General features: G+C 39.3%; 2 protein-coding genes across 2 annotated transcripts; both read right to left on the bottom strand.

Moving 5' to 3' along the window:
• Nucleotides 1-215: 215 nt before the first annotated feature.
• Nucleotides 216-8,310, bottom strand: crls1 (cardiolipin synthase 1). The gene is made up of 7 exons (XM_034682478.1): nt 7,696-8,310; nt 3,731-3,868; nt 3,331-3,460; nt 3,071-3,156; nt 2,793-2,861; nt 2,051-2,142; nt 216-855 (listed from the first exon to the last, which is right to left on the bottom strand). Exons 1-7 carry the CDS (start codon nt 8,152-8,154, stop codon nt 762-764), a joined length of 1,068 nt encoding a protein of 355 aa, XP_034538369.1. The 5' UTR covers nt 8,155-8,310; the 3' UTR covers nt 216-761.
• A 1,652-nt stretch (nt 8,311-9,962) lies between these two features.
• On the bottom strand, nt 9,963-17,849 carry mcm8 (minichromosome maintenance 8 homologous recombination repair factor; the record flags this gene model as incomplete). Its single annotated transcript, XM_034682465.1, has 20 exons — nt 9,963-10,174; nt 10,645-10,834; nt 11,283-11,359; nt 11,494-11,703; nt 11,791-12,004; nt 12,128-12,323; nt 12,479-12,559; nt 12,656-12,716; nt 12,950-13,087; nt 13,282-13,312; nt 13,545-13,680; nt 13,780-13,854; nt 13,972-14,117; nt 14,524-14,609; nt 15,480-15,678; nt 15,758-15,855; nt 16,054-16,203; nt 16,288-16,370; nt 17,488-17,553; nt 17,795-17,849. Coding segments are annotated over 20 exons (2,385 nt in total), but the record flags the coding sequence as incomplete, so codon positions are not given.
• Nucleotides 17,850-18,335: the final 486 nt, after the last annotated feature.

Raw genomic sequence — 18,335 nt, 5'->3', positions numbered from 1 at the left:
ATATTAACATTTTCATAATCCTTGATTCTGATTTGGACTGGATTAACAGTCAGATTTGTGTCTCATAAGATTAAACTTGTGTATTTATTTTTTTTAATCTGGAAATAAAAGCCAGTCCTGCATCCCCATAAATCAAATCCAGACATTCATACACACACACACACACACACACACACACACACACACACACACACACACAAAGCGAGACAAACAAGGCAGATTTTCTCATTTAATCATAAATCATTGATTTACAAAACTGAAAATCACGTGACGACGATTCGGCTGACATTGTAACCTCTTGATTGGAAAAACTGAGACAAAAATAGAAGTTCTCGTCGGATCACTTGATAAATACTTGACATGTTTGACACGTGTTTGAGTGTGTTTGAGTGTGTGTGTGTGTGTGTGTGTGTGTGTGTGTGTGTGTGTGTGTGTGTGTGTGTGTGTGTGTGTGTGTGTGGGTGTGCGTGTAAGTAGGTGGATGGATGGTCTATATTTGCATATGCTGCCTCTATTTGTGTGAATATTCAGGTCTCGTCCACAGGCCGTTCAGTGGCAGAGCGGCTGTTCGGCGTTCCATCTGTGGCCATTGTTGGTTTCCGTGCGTCATTTCCATGACGATTCATAAAACGGTTGTCACGGCTACTTGGTTTATGCTTCCATCTTTCTGTCTCACTCCTTTTTACTGCGGCTGATCAGTGTCTTTGCCGTGGCTGTTTGCTGCTTTTGTTCTGCTTTCTGGGTATTTCCTGGGGCGGTTGTCAAGGGGATTTGGTGTTTAGCACCCGAACCGTCTTGCGGCCGTAGTGCCAATAACTGTAGCCTGAAGCTGCTGTCGTCACTGCTGTAACATACCTGCAATACAAAAGATGTTTACTATTTGAAATTAATAACTACTTACATTCATTGTATCTGACCAATCAGAGGGCTTGGATAGCACAAACACAATTTACCAATTCAAAAACAATGTACTGGATTATTTCACTTGATACGATCATTTTAATACTTATTGATACTATTGATACTATAATTGATAATTCATTTTGACTCAAGACAGTTTGTGATATTTGAAGGTGTTAAGAAAAATAATGCATTGTATGAAATATAATTCGTGAAAATCTCTTAAATCCCTTCATTTAAATTTACATTTCAACTTTCAAACTTACAAACTGCATCCCTGAATTATCTACCGAAAATTATATAATTAACTGTGCCATTTGAATATATATAACTATATATATATATATATCTTTTTTTTAAAGTATATTTTGGTGCTTTTCTGCCATTATTTACAGGACAGCTGAAGAGACAGGAAATGTGGGGAGTAGAGAGTGGGGGAAGACATGCAGCAAATGGTCGACCACCCAGGAATCGAACCGCGACCTCTGCGACGAGGACTGTAGCCTCTATACATGGGGCACTTAGACCGCTAAGCCACCAGCGCCCCGTGCCATATGAACATTAATGTGTATAACCTTTACGCTGAAGGCGAGTCTATACCCTTACTTGTGGGCTGTTTATGTGTGTGTTGTTATGGTATAACCTTTGGCTGTTGGACTCGTGAATCTCAACTTATCTTGGACTCCTGTTTGCTTCAGGAAAGACATATATGCGACATGTTGGTTATGAGCCTTTACATTTTTGTCATAAACCTCCAAGCCACCATGGCATGTTTGATTTAAAAAAAAAAAAAAAAAAAATCAGCATTTCAGAAATAAATTCTGAATGTGCCAGCAAAATACAGATAATAAAAATGTAGTTTCCTGTGTCACACTGACATGTTTGTCATGAGCTGCATCTATTTACTCCGACTCACTGAGGGTTTTAGATTGAAATGAGTCAGGGCACTTAACCCAAACACTGCGGGAAAACAACAACATCTAATACGTGTTAGCCTCTGATAAAACAATGTGTATCAATAACCTTTTTGCACAGTCAACACTGTTGTTTTAACCACTGCAGTGAAACGGAAAGGGCCTTATGATATTAAAGTCAAGTAGGTGAGACCTGTGTATATTTATATGTAATATGAATAATGTAAGTGGTTTACCATAAGCCCTGCAGCAGAACACTGTCTGTATACTGGAAGACAGGAGCAGCCAGAGAGGTTGCCACCAGAAAGAGCTGGATGGCTGTGTTTACCTGACAATAGAAAAAATAAAACAAATTTAGGATACAGATTATATATAGGAACAAAGAGAGGCCACATGACTCTCCAATAAACAAAGTTTGGCTTGTTATTTTTCAGGGAAACACATTAAGCATGTGACAACACTTTTGGCTGATTCAAAGAACAAAAACAACATTTTTTGGCAGAGAAAAATAAAAATACTCCTCCAGTCACAATTTCTTCCAGGATTGTATCAGACAGAGTCAGATGTATCAAAATTAATTATGCAGCAGCTGAAGTCGAGCCATAAAAGAACATTTTGACAGTGAATTTTAATGTGTTTGTTTTTACCTAGCAGATTTCTGTATTGATGCGACAGACAAGCATTCCAAGTGCGCTCAGACCCGGTATGTTTAAGTATTAATGCATACAAATACAGATTTTAAATAAATAACATTTACATCAACATTATTTACTTCGTCATGGTATATTATGTATCATATGCTGTTAAGATGTAAAGAGAATCTCAACAGATATACCACAAATGTATCTGAATTGCTTTTTGTCTTTGCTAGCTTTCAGGATCAATTGATGCCAAATCATCACTTCAGTGCAGCAGTGTTCAAACATTCGGAGTAAAGGATCACTGAGAGTGTGTGGGTGGCTCGTGTGTGTGTCTCACCTTGCTGAAGAGTGTGGGTTTGAGCTGTGCTGTAGTGTAGCAGGGGTTAAAAAACTTGCTAAGGGTCACCTGGTGAAAGGAAGGAGAGATTTTTAAGTATTTTTATTTAGGTTACTTGAAACCAGAAGACATGAATATCATTCAACACTTCTGACAGGTTTAATACTGTACTGTGATTCACAGTCTGTGTACAAATTATATAAGTAAGTATATTATATATATATATATATAAATAAATGTACACAAAGTGTTCTTGTTTAGAGTGAAATGTTTCTCACCGGTGGAGGTACAGTCTTGTATCGGACCCAGAAGACTGCAGCTATTAAACCGATGTCTCTAGATATTACCAGACCAGTCAATAAAGCTGAAACAGAACAATAGAGTATCTTCAGAGTAGTACTATGAAATGATTGCTTGAACTGTCACATTGAATACAATTACACAGAAACACATCAAGAGATGCAGGTTTTAATGGCTCTGTTGAAATCAGCTGTATATAAAGGGAGCACAAACCACAAATGCATGATGAGTTCAGTACCTGGTATGAGCCCAGCATAGGTGAGGCTCAGGTATAAAAAACTGATGAGAATCTTATCAGCCAGGGGGTCCAGAGCGCTGCCCAATGCAGACTTTTGAGTCGGCCATGTTCTGGCAATGAAACCGTCCAACTGAATAAGAGGGGCAGAGGTAGAAAGAGATGAAAACTTTAAAAGAAAAATGTGTTACTTTTTTAAATGTTTAAAAATTTCTATAATGTCTTGAAGATCAGAGTGGTAAATACAATAACAACAATACTGGAATAATAATAATAATGGGGCTATAATAACAATAATACTGTAAAAACATTAATAACAACTGGGCCAAAAGCAGCACTACAGTGGGTCTGCAGCTCTTATAAGACAAATGTATCACAAACGTCTCAGTAGAAGGGTGTTTACCAGGTCAGTGGCTCCAGCCAATATAAAGAGAGCGAGACTCAAGTGAAAGTGCTGCTCGATGATCAAGTGTCCCAAGAATGGAGCCAGCACAATCCGACACACACATAGAAAGTTGGGGATTGTCCATGGGTTCTCATACTGTAGAAAAAAACAAACAAGTCTTACATTGTGTTATAGTCAGATATATAATAGCACTGACACTGATCAACATGCATATTAGCTCAGTTATACTATTCCACAGTATTAGTGTGGGATTATGCTGGGATGACCAGATAAATAACAACCTACTTTGTGACAGTGGTTCTGATCATGATTTCTTTAATAGAATCTACAGCATCTCTCCCCTCACCTTTAAATGATCAATAATTAGGTTTCTGAAAGAAATCTAAATCTTGTCAGTTTGAGGAGCATAAGGATAACTTTCAGAGATCCTGCTGCTCCACCAAGTAGACATGTTTGGTTAAATACAAATTGTTCTGCCCTCTGGTAGAAAAATCATGTAACACTTCTAAAAAAGCTTCTATACTGCAATTATTATTGGCTTTCACTGGAGTAACATTAGCTGATATGTAAGCATGTCTATCATATAATTCTCAGTTCAGTTCCATTTTACCTGAGACTGTTTAAAGTGACTTATGGTAGTGATCAGAGGTGTCAAGTAACGAAGTACAAATACTTTGTTACCTTACTTAAGTAGAATTTTTTGGTATCTATAGGGGAGAATGGGGTTGGTTGGCACACGGGTTGGTTGGCACACTTGTTATATCTCGCCACCAGAGGGCACTGTCTCTCAAATTGGGGTATGGACATTTCTAGAATTAGGATCAGAGCTCACCTACATAGTCTTCTCTGGAGTAAGACAGCTGAACTTGAGGTGAGAGGACTTTTTGTGTTTTTCATGTCAAATTGTAAATATTCAGCTCCTCAGTATTTTTCTTCTAGGCTTTTAAACGATGGGTTTATAACAAAACAAGTTTTACCCTTACAAAGTGTGAGGGGAAAGCTATAGTTTAGATTTTTATTAGCTAGCTAAATAGTTGTTAGATGGTTGTTAGCCTTGATGCTTGCAAAAAATTCCAGTTGGGGTTGGTCGTCACATTCTCTTTGGGGTTGGTTGTCACATGTAACAACCAGTTGAGTAGGCCATTATTGTTAGGTCTATTTGTTTTGTTCTTTATGTTGTTATATAGGCTGGCCTAAAGATGTGTTTCATGTTCCTTGCTCATTTTATGTTAAAATGCATTAAGTTATGTAGGCCTATCACTTGTCAGTGCAATTAAACTTTCAAATTTAGTTCTGCCTTCTTGCCTTTTTTAAAAGATTTTTCCCATTGAAATACCATTGTGACAACCAACCCCATAGTGTGTGACAACCAACCCCATAGTGTATGACAACCAACCCCATAGTGTGTGACAACCAACCCCATAGTGTGACAACCATCCCCATAGTGTGTGACAACCACCCCCATAGTGTGTGACAACCATCCCTGTGATGGGGTTGGTTGTCACAATGTGTCAGAGTGTCTTTGATAGTTAATTGCCTCTTTGTTACAATGAGTTGGAAAATGAGAGGGATACACATTTCAAGCCAACACCTTAAGCTTCAATTTAATGTAGGAATGACTATTGAAAGATGTTTTGATGATGAGCAATCATCAAAACAGTAAAAAGTGTGACAACCAACCCTGTTCTCCCCTACTTTAGTGGAGTAACTATTTTTCAGGTGACTTTTTACTTCTACTCCTTACATTTTCATGCAATTATCTGTACTTTCTACTTCTTACATTTTGAAAATAGCCTGGTTACTCATTTCATTTTGTCTCGTCTTCGTTAAAAAAAAACACATTTATGTACATTGACATAAAGGATGTTGATAACATGCCTGTGAAGTTTGACTTTTTACACCATTACAATACTTATAGGCAACGAATCATCACATCTTCTGCTCCATGAAACATGTTAATGCTCAGTAGTACACATATATGGTTCTTTAATGCAGGGATTCTCAAACTTTTTGGGGCCAGGGACCCCTTACAGGTGAGAACATTTTCCAAGGACCCCCTCATAATTGTCACACAGTCAGATGTATTCCTCGCTATTTCGCTGGAAAAAGCCTTTAGTTTTGGCCTTATATTCCGGGTGATCAGATATCGCTTCAGTTTGGCTGGCTTCATAGCTTCGTTTGCTAGCACCTGAAGACACATGACGCATTTTGGTCTCCCGTCACTGTTCTCCCAGTCATCATATTGTCTTAATTTAGCTAGATTGGGTTTAGCACCACTTGACGATGTGAACTGATTTAGAAATGGCTCCATGCTCACGAGCTAGTAAGCAAAGCTAAGTAGTATAAGGAACAGTTGTGACCAGAGTGAAGTGTGAATGAATGATACGTGACAGATTGATGTGAGTGTCCCAATCATATCAGTTTCCATTTGCCCAAAGCTAACTAGGGTGGGAGAAATGGGCACAATATGCTGGTTTCATTGGCGCAAATGGTCCTCATCTGTATATATGCTGTTTTGTAATGACAGCACAATTTTATAATTTATTAAAAATGTATTATAATTATTTTATGGACCCCCACACTATGGTTCTCAGACCACCAGGGGTCCAAGGACCCCACTTTGAGAACCACTGCTTTGATGTATTTGCATTGTATGAAAATGCGTTCATTTTCAATGGGCATAAATGCATCTGAAACAGGTGCATCCCAAATATTTCAACATTAACATATTCATATATCATTATAGTCATTATGGCCTTTAGAAACATGTTTTTTGGGGAGGTGGGGTAGTGCACTATAGGCCCCTGTGGTGCAGCCTAAGCTTTTGTCCTTAATGGCATTTTTTCCCCTTACATTACATTTACTAGGGTTGCATCGATCCGATCCTGGTATCGGATATCGGCTAGATCGGGCTAAAAAAGCTAGATCGGATATCGGTGACAAGGGGCCGATATATAGTGCCGATCCATATGGCAGATCTATTAATCTCAGTTCTTTTGTGTGTTTACAATAGCCATGTTCGTCTCCTACGTCATCAGTGCCGTTCGGTCTGTCAGGTGGAGCATGATGGAAGATAACTACAGAGAATCTGCAGTTTAGGTGCGTGCTTCTTTTGCTAACAACAAACTTGCAACATGTGCAGCAGTAATGTTTCGACGGATGGCAGTCGCACTTAAAAATGTAATGGAAGCCCAAAGGAAGAAGTTTACATCAGCTGTAGCCTACTGCAAAGAAGCAAGACACCTTCTATTAATGGATGATTCAAAGTGTGAAAAAACTGACAGGTTATTGGATTTAATTGTTCCATATGCATGGAATTAAGGGTTCCAGCCTCTGGTTTAGCACTTGGAACCCAGGTACAGTTCACCATCAAGTCAGAAAAGCCTGAAGTTGCCAAAACATGATTCTATCCTCACATTAAGGAATAGAGATAGTTAAATCAATACCAGGATTGGATCAGCAAGTATCTGTATCGGCAGATACCAAAGCCCAGGTATCGATATCGGTATCGGGACCTAAAAAGTGGGATCGGTGCATCCCTGACTTTTACTTTTACACTTTAAGTAGTTTTGTAACCAGTACTTGAGCTGATACTTCAACTTCTACAGAAGTATTTTTAAACCCTAGTATTTATACTTCTACTTGAGTAATGAATGTGAATACTTTTGACACCTCTGGTCGTGATAAATAAACAAAGTGAAATATGGTAGTCTTGCATCACAATATATAATCCTGTCATCCCATCTGTACAGGAACAGTAACAACAACTTGTATAGTTATAGGGTATGTTATTATAGATCAATGATAGGATGTCTACTGTTATAACGATATATTCAGATGAAAGCATTTCAACAAAACAGTGTTTGATTCTATTTGAACACGTCTCTGTTTCCTGAAAACATAACACCCTACACATTCCTGCAGCAAGCATATGTCACACAGTAACACAGATCTGTCCTCACCAGCTCTTTGAACTTGAACAGCCCGTGTCCCGGTACCGCACTAGGTTCTTTCCCGTCTGCCGTCGGTGAGCTCTCAGGTTGCTGCTTGCTCTGTCCGCTGCAGAGCCCACGAGAAGCTGGTGACAGAAGAGACCGGAAACTGGCTCCCGACCTCTCATGACCTCCCCTGAATACAGGGACTACAATTCCTTGCGCCTGCCGGGGTGTTGTATTCACCTGCTGTAATATCCCACTCCAGCACGAAACCGGGCTGTCGGTCCCCCTGAGTCGGAGGAGCCACGAGCCACTGACCGGGACCGGTTTCACCTTTGCGTACCCGGTGACAGGTGTGTGTCTGTGCCGCCATGACGCAGGCTCGAGCCAACACACACCCGCACACCGCGCGGACGTGAGACCACGAGCTTTTGCTGCGTTGTGGCAAAGCGGCGTGGAAATCCTCCGAAAACACATCATCATCATCTTCACGAGCCCTTCGTTACCGACCTGCTGGTCTTGAGCAGTCTGTCCACGTTTTCATCCTGAAGTTTTAGGTTCCATCGGTCAGAGCCGTCTGAAACTCGGCTCAAGCCAGTAGGCTGCCATATTGCCGTAAACTGATATGCATGAGATGTCGTAAAATCGCCAATGTCGCTTTCGGTTACAAGGCTTTTATTTTGAAGGTAGTCTTGTGACTATCAAAATAATACCGATAAAACGTTTCAGAAATGCCACTATAATCATCTGTTTAGTTTTAAAGTGTACAAAAGGGGAAGTGTAATGAAATATGTACACTTGAAATCAGTATTTAGCATGTTTTCATTTCAGTATAACAAAATGCTGATATTAATAATATACTTCTGATTAAAACAGAATTTTAACTAATAAAACACTTGAGAAAGTATCTACAAAAATAAACAATACTGCCATTTGTTGGACTTTTAAGCTATGATTCACACCAACAAACCATTCTGTCAATCTCTGAATCACACTGATTTTCTCATACTGTGTATGTTTTGTATAATCTGGTGCAATTATCTGTGCAATAACTTACATCACTATCTATTCATCAGATAGAAGTGTACATAGTGTGTATATATCTGTAATATTTGCCATATTTTATTTTATTCTATTTTTATTTTAGTTTATCATTACTATTATTATTATTATTATTATTATTATTATTATTATTATTATTATTATATTTTAAACTATGTAAGTACATTTTTTTATTCCCCTGTCCTGTGTTGTAAGCTGCTGTAACAAAATAATTTCATTTTAAGTATATCTTATCTATACAGGAGTATTGATGCAGGTCCTGAATTGACTGTATGAGAGCAATGTAAGGATTTGATTACAATATATTGGCAGATTCATAACGCATCAGAACAGGTTAGCACTGTTGGGGTGGAATTTTTTGTATTTCATGAGACAAAACGTTTCTGTATAATTCAATGTTTGAGCTGGAAAAAGACAGCTACAGTGGATAAATATTCATTTGGTCAGCTTTTATCCAGCAGTGTGGTACTGCTGCTTTTTTCACTTGAGGGGACTTTTCCAGTAAATTGATCTCTGCAGAGCTACTACAAACCATTAATTATAACATGAACATAAGGAATTGTATGCATTTTTTATTACAAAAAATGTACAGTGATAATAACTTACATTTCAAAGTATTACATTTTCAAAAGAACAAAGTCACCAGTGTAAAAAATATATAAATACAACCATCAACTGTAAGAAAATTAAATCAAATTTATGAAATTTGTCATCATCTTGTTTGCATTCTCATGTACTAAACTAACTGAAATGTATGTTTCATATTAAAAAGAATGAAAACACACAATTCAACTGTAATTGGTTTTTTTTTATGTAAAAATCATATAAAAGCATGTAAGGTGAATGCTGCTGGCTTTTTAGATAATCCAATCTATGCCTAGATGTTTTTTTGGTTGAAATTCTTTATCTATCTTTATTCATAAAACTGCATCTCTGAAACATTCGTGACGCAATGGTGCAAATCACAAGTAGACTCAATCATTTACAGCATCTTTAGTTTATCTTTTTTTGTATGAATAAATGCAGAGTGTTTCAGGAAAGGTGTGTATGTAATAGTCAGGAACTTTGTGCTAATTCAGGAAACTGTGGTAGCTGTGGGGTTGCTTATGAGGCTTGAGTTGTGAGACCATCTAACCGATCTTTCTTTGTGGTTGTGGTTGTTAAAGACAGTTCATAAAGTTACTCAGCAGTCTGGGGGATGTTTGTTCAGTAAAAGTGGTCTACAAAATGGGTAACCATCACGTTTCCTTTTATATAAAACAGGCCCATCATACTATGACACTGACCTTGTTGTCAGGTCTGCAGGAAAAGAAGCAGGTGTGTATTCTGAGTCTGTTGTATTTGTCAGTGATCAGACGGTCTGCAGCTGATACAGCTTTGCTCCTTTCTTCAGCAGGAACCCCTGTTCATTCAGGGAACTCACCAGACCTTCAAAATCCATCACCTGGAGGGATTAACCAAGGACTTAATAAATTATCCAGCATGCATACAATAATTGTACTTTTAATGTAGCATTTTTCAGAATGGATTCATTCTGAATTACTGAGAGATCCTATCCTGGGAGATATTTTACTTCTCAAATTTTTATCTTTCTTTTATGAATTTCTTTACGCAATTCACCTTTTCCTCTCATTACCTTTTAAATGTTTGCAGTGGTTAGAACTAAAGCAACGTGTTTGAAGAAACACCCTTTCCTTATTTTCAGTAAACACGTAACCTTAATTAATGCAGTTTCCTAACTTTGTTGGTGTAACTATTTTGAACCAGGTCCATCTTGAGCTTTGTCATTTGCAAAGTATAACCTGATCAGTCAAATTCAAACATTAAACAAAGCTGTTTGTGTATCTCAGTCTCTTTTACTTGTAACTGTTTTACCAAGTGCATTTGTGTTTCAGTGCATCTGAATGCTCTCACCTTGATGTTCAGCCTGTCAGCCACAGAACGAATCATCTGAAGGTCAAACTGCTTCTGATTGGTTCTCTGTGCATGCATGTGCAGAGCGTTGATCAAGCGCTTCCCAGTGCTGCGCTGACTCATGCCTGACCCGAGCTGAGAGCGCTCAAAGTCCAGATTGCCGAGACCATCTGAATATGTATCAGCCAGACTGCAAAACAAAACACACACACACACACACACACACACACACACACACACACACACACACACACACACACACACACACACACACACACACACACACACACACACACACACACACACACACACACACACACACGCACACACACATGCACACACACACAAACAAAGGGAGAGAGAGACTGTTACATCTCAGTGCTAGTACTGCAAAGGTAAGATAAATGCTGGGTTTTCTTACCGGAGATCCCGTTGTTTTTAAGGTGAGTGATTTTTAGGAGTATGTTATACTAATGAGTATTTTTTAAGATACTACAAATAAAATAAACAAATAATAATCAAGACCTATTGTTATCTGTCTGTTATCTTGGTATTTTCTGAGAAAAGAAGTCACATTTATCAATAAAAAAAATGTGTTAGTGAATCCCTACAGCACCCAAAGATTCCTGTTATGACACCTGTGTTTCATGATCTCCACAACATCCTCTGCATCACTCTTGGTAGCCATCTCTCTGAGGTCCAGCCTGGCTCTTGCCTGCACAAAAACACAAGTACTGGGATGTTAGTTAATTAGATGGAGTGGGTTAATTTTGAGCGTGCTGGAGCCTGATATTGTAGCAGAAAGAAATCACATATGACAGATGATACACCAGACACACAGAAACCTGCCTCAGTGAGTCTGATTAAAGACTCAAGCTGTCGTGTGGTGATGGGCGTTGCATCAGCAGAGTGAGCCTGAGATCTCAGTGACAGGTAGAAGTCCTGAAGTATCTGTGCTGCCTCAGGAGACAGTGTGGGATGGACATACTGTCGAGCGTAGCTGATATACTTCCTTAACAAACAGGCTGGGATGGGGTCTACACTTTCACCTGCAGGGATCTTGAAAAAGAAACACACATGTTGCATTAACATGTTATTTTAGTGGCATCAACATTCTGCTATTTTGGTGTATGCTCAATGTTTTACCTGCAAACGTTCAGACAGCGGCATATCTGAATGTTCAAGTAAGACGGATGTTCCTGTTTCACTGTTTGTCCTGGTAGCAATGGCGCTGCTGGTTCTTCCTTTTCCTGCCCTGTTCGCCATGACGTGCTCCGATAGGCGGCGATCATGTGACTCGTCCGGGATGTCCAGAAGGAGGAAGACAACGTCAAATCGAGAGAGAAGGGCGGAACCCATTCTGAAGATTCAGAATGCACAAATGTAAATTTGACTTGTGTCAGTTGTATATTGACAACCACAAAAAACCTCAGGTAGCTTAAAACATAAATAAGGGTACTGATTGATTATTTAGATAACTTACTTCAGATTTTCAGAAACAGTCTTGCTTTTGTTGTAATGTCCTCCAATGGGGTTTGCAGCAGCTACAACTGATGCTCTGGCAGGAAGAGAGGAAACTATTCCAGCTTTGGCTAGGCTTACAGACTGCTGCTCCATGGCTTCAAGAAGAGCCTGCTGCTGGCTGCCCAACTTATCAAACTCATCGATGCAGCACAGACCTTTAAAGACAACAAGACCAAAAGAAGAAGAAAACAATAGAATGAAAAGAACAGCAGCATACTAAGTAAGAGTTGGACTTCATATTTGGGTAGATAAATACAGGTATGAATTCCGTTTTTTTTAAACCAGTGTTTCCTCTCTTTTGTTTTTTTACCTTGGTCAGCCAGTACCAAGGCTCCACCCTCAAGGGCAAAATCCCCCGTTCCTGCGTCTCGGGACAAAGTCACCGTTAGTCCTATGAAAACAAAACATTAACATTTAAGAAATCCCACTCAAAAATTATGTAAATTTGTATTTGCAGATAGAGGACTATAAAGATGAGAGAATGTACCCGTGGTGCTTGTGCTGTTGCCACATACATAGATTCCTCTTGGAGCCACATTACACACTGCCTACACACAGAGAGCATAAGGACATTTTGGACTGGGTTGGATAAATCTAATTTAGGTATTAAATGTACATACATATGTATAAAGAGGCTGCTTCTCAGTTTAACACATCACAGCTACAAAAACACATATCAAAGCTTCAGCTACAGAGTAACAAAGTTACATTGTTGGCTGTCTTTTTAAGTTTCTGCCACACATTAATGAGCCATTAAGGGTTTCAGTGTTTTCTGTGTTACCTGTAACATCTGACTCTTTCCCAGTCCAGGGTCTCCCACCAACAGGATGTGTGGGTCTCCTCTAACTGGGACACTGTTTTTGTCTGTGTTTTTCTGTCTGCCTCCAAACAATACCAAGGCTAGCCCAGCTTTCACTAGCTGGAAACACACAACGCAGAATGTTGGTCTGAATTTTCTAATTATTTAAACATTTAAAAAAAAAAACAGAAAATGTCCTGTGCACACAACATCCCTGTATTCAAAAAAATCACAAGTATCTCTTTGTAACACGGGATGAAAGTGCTGTTAGTGCTATCAATGTTGCGAAAAGTGAAGTGCATCACAGAACTCACCATGTGGCCATAGATGGCAGGACACAAAGAGCTGAAAGAGGTGAGAGGATCACAGTGTTTAATAGCTTGGGATGAGTACCAAACAGCAAAGTGCTTTGACAGAACTGAAAGAGCTAAAAGTATGCACCTACAGTAGCTGCCCTATGAGGCTGTAACCCTTGTTACATAACTCCAAACAAAACGAATTAAAAACGAGTGAAATGAATGAAAAGAGTTTGGGAAAGAAATCTTTGGTGTTGTGTTACAGGTAGTAAATCTCTTACTGCACTATAAGTCTTAGCAGGTCAGGCTGTGATTGGATCTCCTGTATGGCATACAGCTCCTTCAGACTGAACTCCTCCCCTCCTGAACGGTCTTCAAGAGACCCTCCGGAACCCTGCCCTGACTTAGATTTCTGACCTTTAGATTCAGAGGAAAGAAGAGATTTATCTTTCTTATTAAGTATAAGTGTAGCTGGTCTGATTTATACAAATACAACTAACACACAGGCTTCATTACCTTTAGTGTTACTGACTGACGTGGCTTCAAGGTAGAGGAGAAACATACACTGATCCTTGTTCCCTCGCGTAGTACCTGCAAACAAATAATATGCTTGAAAAATAAAGACTTGTCTCCAAACTAAACTCCCCCATCATTGTGAGAATATGTGTGTGTGTGTGTGTGTGTGTGTGTGCGTGTGCGTGTGTGTACCATCGTTGGTAACTCGAACTATCCCCGTCACTGTAACGGTGTCCCCAGGGACGCAGCTGTCACACAGATCTGAGGTCAGGTGACATTCCACAGTGCGAGGGATTCTCCCAGCCTCCCTCTGCTCCCCACACATCAACTCCTGCACCCTGGAAGAACACAATACAGATTTTAAAAAGGAAGCATGTACATGGTAACTCAGGATCTGGAAAAAAAAAAGAGGAATGTCCACAACAGCAATAACACAGATAATAGTGAAGTTAGAGCGCACTCTGCTGGACAAATCATTAATGACTCTTTTTCTCCACTGATAACAAACAGATATAGAAAATGTCAACATCTAAGCTTATATGACTTATACGTGATCAATCAATACATAATAGATTATAAATAGATTATCACTTCATATCACTTAATCAGCTAGATATATTTAAATTGCATCCCATAACTGTCATATGATTGGCCAAATTGGCTTCAACTTACACCTACAAGCACATTTGAGTCTCACCACAGTTTTCACAGCTGAGAGTGTATGTTAATCACAGACACACTTACTTTATGATCTGCCAGTCTACAGTCTGAGTGAAAGGGGAACTCCTGCAGGGGGCAAACGTACGAGCGCGACACTCAGGCTGAATACACTAGATAATAAAAGACACACATAAATACAAGTATTTATTTTAAACTGTATCTATGAATCATAATATTGACATTTAAAATACTTTTGTGTGTATACTAGAGGAAGGCTGTATGCAGAGGAGGGTTTTTCCTTGCTCTGTTTCATTCACAAAATACTATTTTACATTCAATTCAACACAAATAAAGAGGCAGTATACAAATGTACACACTCAAAGGCTAATATTTTCAAAATAAAACTTTGTCTGGGGGATCTGAGTATCTAGTATCAAACATTTTCTTACTATTTTTATGAATGATAAATGTCAGTTACTTCTGCATGACTGTCAAGTTCCAGCATTCCAGTATGATTTAAAGTGATATCATTCATGTGGTCAGATCATGCTCATTAGAGATAGAAGAGAGGTTTACTTTTTTCAGTTAAGCTCTACTTTAATTTCACAGAACTATGAATGATCCAGATTTTAACATAGTTGTAGGGTTTAATTTCTATGCTTTCATTGCAGTTGGAGAAACATTTGTCTCAAGTTTATCCACCACAGACACATGCTTTTTTCAATGCCATCCCCAGGCCCTGATTACAGTTAGTGATGCTGTTAATGGTTTGACTCTAGCCAGTAATTATGAACTCTAACCTCTGTGTCTCTCTCTGTCTCATTGACTATTTGTTGCAAGAACAAGTTTTTATTTTTGTTTTATCCTTGTATTATCAATAGGTATCAGCACGAAATTAGGTGTGCTAGGCCGCATTCTAATTCAATATGCAGGAAACACCCTACATAGAAGATAGCAGTAGTGCTTGTGTATACTAACTGGTAGAAATAGTGCAGCAAATAGCACACATTGCCTGGTACAAAGTTTGTGTGCTTGCTTACCTTAGTAGGTGTGGCATATTTCCCATGTTGCAGTGGCAGGGACAGTGTGTTGGAGCAGCCCATACACCTAAAGGCCATCCTGGTACACAGAGGTCTGATGTTGCTCACTCTGACCACTGTGCCCCTCACACACACCAACCGCCCGAACACGCTGGCACGCAACAACCGCAATGGAGTCAGGGGTTCATAGTTATAAAGCCTGTGGATGATTTGCACAAACACTATCAGCTCACATCACTGCAGTTGTTGGACACACTGCGCTGTACTGTGTGCTTTACCTAGCGCTAATGTGGGGGATGTTAATGATTGGAGTAGCAACAGGAAGCTCTTCCCCTTGCAGCTCAGAGGCCTGTTCCTCCAGATCTAGTGTCAGCACCTGCATCACACATACGCTGTTATTTAATCGTTCAACAGAGTAGCTGCTTGATTTTTCTCTTTGCAGACCAAATAAATCAAACAAATCAATCGAATCAATTATATCAAATACTCTCTGAAATGAAAATTCATTTTGTAACATTTTAACCGTAGATAAACACTTCTGTATGTGGATGAAACCGTAAGTGTGTGTGTATACCTGGTGAATAGCCAATCCCAAACAGTTGAGCAAAACCTCAGGCTGTTCCTTTAGTTCGGTGGTCAGATCAGGAAGCGCTCCACGCACAGCCTTGTCTCCAGTCAGGTCTGCATAATCCACCAGAACACTACCCTGACGCTCAATCTCATCCTGAGCACAAACAGACAGACTACATTGAAACATAAAGACCCAAATATTTAACAAAAAGATACACAAGCAAACAGACGCACTGACCTTGTCATACAGTTGAATCTTGGAGGTGAAATATTTCTCGAACACTTTGATCTTCTCCACACTTGGTGAACTTTGGATGAAGCCTGTAAATAAAATAAAAAGGTTAAGGTGTAGGGGAGAATGGGGTTGGTTGTCACACTCGTTATATCTCGCCACCAGAAGGCACTGTCTCTCAAATTAGGGTATGGACATTTCCAGAATAAGGATCAGAGCTCATCTACATAGTCTTCTCTGGAGTAAGACAGCTGAACTTGAGGTGAGAGGACTTTTTGTGTTTTTCATGTCAAATTGTAAATATTCAGCTCCTCAGTATTTTTCTTCTAGGATTTTAATAGATGGGTTTATAACAAAACAAGTGTTACCCTTACAAAGTGTGAGGGGAAAGCTATAGTTTAGATTTGTATTAGCTAGCTAAATAGTTGTTAGATGGTTGTTAGCCTTGATGCTATCAAAAAATTCCAGTTAGGGTTGGTCGTCACATTCTCTTTGGGGTTGGTTGTCACATGTAACAACCAACCCTTATGTTGGCAAAATCATGCATGGTGAAATGAGTTGGAGTGCGCAGACCCTACATTTACCATCACTGTAACTCAGACAGTGACTGCATGTAGCCTAGTTGAGTAGGTCATTATTGTTCTGCCTATTTGTTTTGTTCTTTATGTTGTTATATAGGCTGGTCTAAAGATGTGTTTCCTGTTCCTTGCTCATTTTATGTTAAAATGCATTAAGTTATGTAGGCCTATCACTTGTCAGTGCAATTAAACTTTCAAATTTAGTTCTGCCTTCTTCCCTTTTTTAAATGATTTTCCCATTAAAATACCATTGTGACAACCAACCCCATAGTGTGTGACAACCAACCCCATAGTGTGTGACAACCAACCCCATAGTGTGATGGGGTTGGCTGTCACAATGCGTCAGAGTGTCTTTGATAGTTAATTGCCTCTTTGTTACAATGAGTTGGAAAATGAGAGGGATACACATTTCAAGCCAACACCTTAAGCTTTAATTTAATGTAGGAATGGCTATTGAAAGATGTTTTGATGATGAGCAATCATCAAAACAGTAAAAAGTGTGACAACCAACCCTGTTCTCCCCTATATGTCAGAAACAGAAAAAAAACAACCTCCTCTGGTCCATGATTTCATCATATGTCTACATCTACAACATGAATTATATGAGAAACACAGCTTTAACACACACCTTCTGTGAAGTAGAGCATCCATCCTTTGTATGGACACAGTCTATCCAAGGTGGTCTGTACAGGCACTGAGGGGCAGTAAGGATGATACATTACTTGCATGTTGTTGAAAGTTCTTAAGTTTACTTTTATTTTAGACATTAGATGATGTTATTTACTTTTTCTTCAGCTCATTTAGAATACTATTATATCACATGGTTCTTTAATTACAAGTGTATGCCTATTTAGTTTTAAACAAAAGCATATCACACCCTTTAATTCTTTAAACTAATAATCTGGTAGATAAAATGGAAAACTAGTTGAACTCCCCTCTTTGATGGTTTCCTGATCCTCCCCTTGAAGCACCACCTCCACCTCTCCATCCTCCTCCTCCTCCTCCACCACCACCACCACCACCACCTCCTCCCCTGCCTCCCCTCCATCCACCACCCCCTCTCCATCCTCCTCCTCCTCCTCCTCCTCTCCATCCGCCCCTGCCTCCCCTCCATCCACCACCTCCTCCTCTCCATCTGCCATTGCCTCCACCACCTCCACCTCCTCCTCTCCCTCCTCTCCCTGAGCCTCTCCCAGAGTCAGCTCCACTCATGGCTTTCCTGGGACAAAGCAAAAACAGAGCAAGGATGTGTGAGAGACACCTTCTCATTTAAGGGTTTGTATTTATTTTAGTTATGTTTAACACTGTGGATTAATACAAAATACATAAAAACTATGAAAAAACATATATGGAATTATTTAATGAACAAAAAAGTGTTAAACAAACCAGAATATGTTTTATATTTAAGATTCTGTGAAGTAGCCCCCTTTTTCCTTCATGAAAGCTTTGCACACTCTTGGTATTCTCTCAGTCTGC

The sequence above is a fragment of the Notolabrus celidotus genome, chromosome 4 (genome assembly GCF_009762535.1).
Source record: "Notolabrus celidotus isolate fNotCel1 chromosome 4, fNotCel1.pri, whole genome shotgun sequence".
Lineage (NCBI taxonomy): Eukaryota > Metazoa > Chordata > Actinopteri > Labriformes > Labridae > Notolabrus > Notolabrus celidotus.
This window is presented reverse-complemented; position numbering and strand designations above follow the sequence as displayed.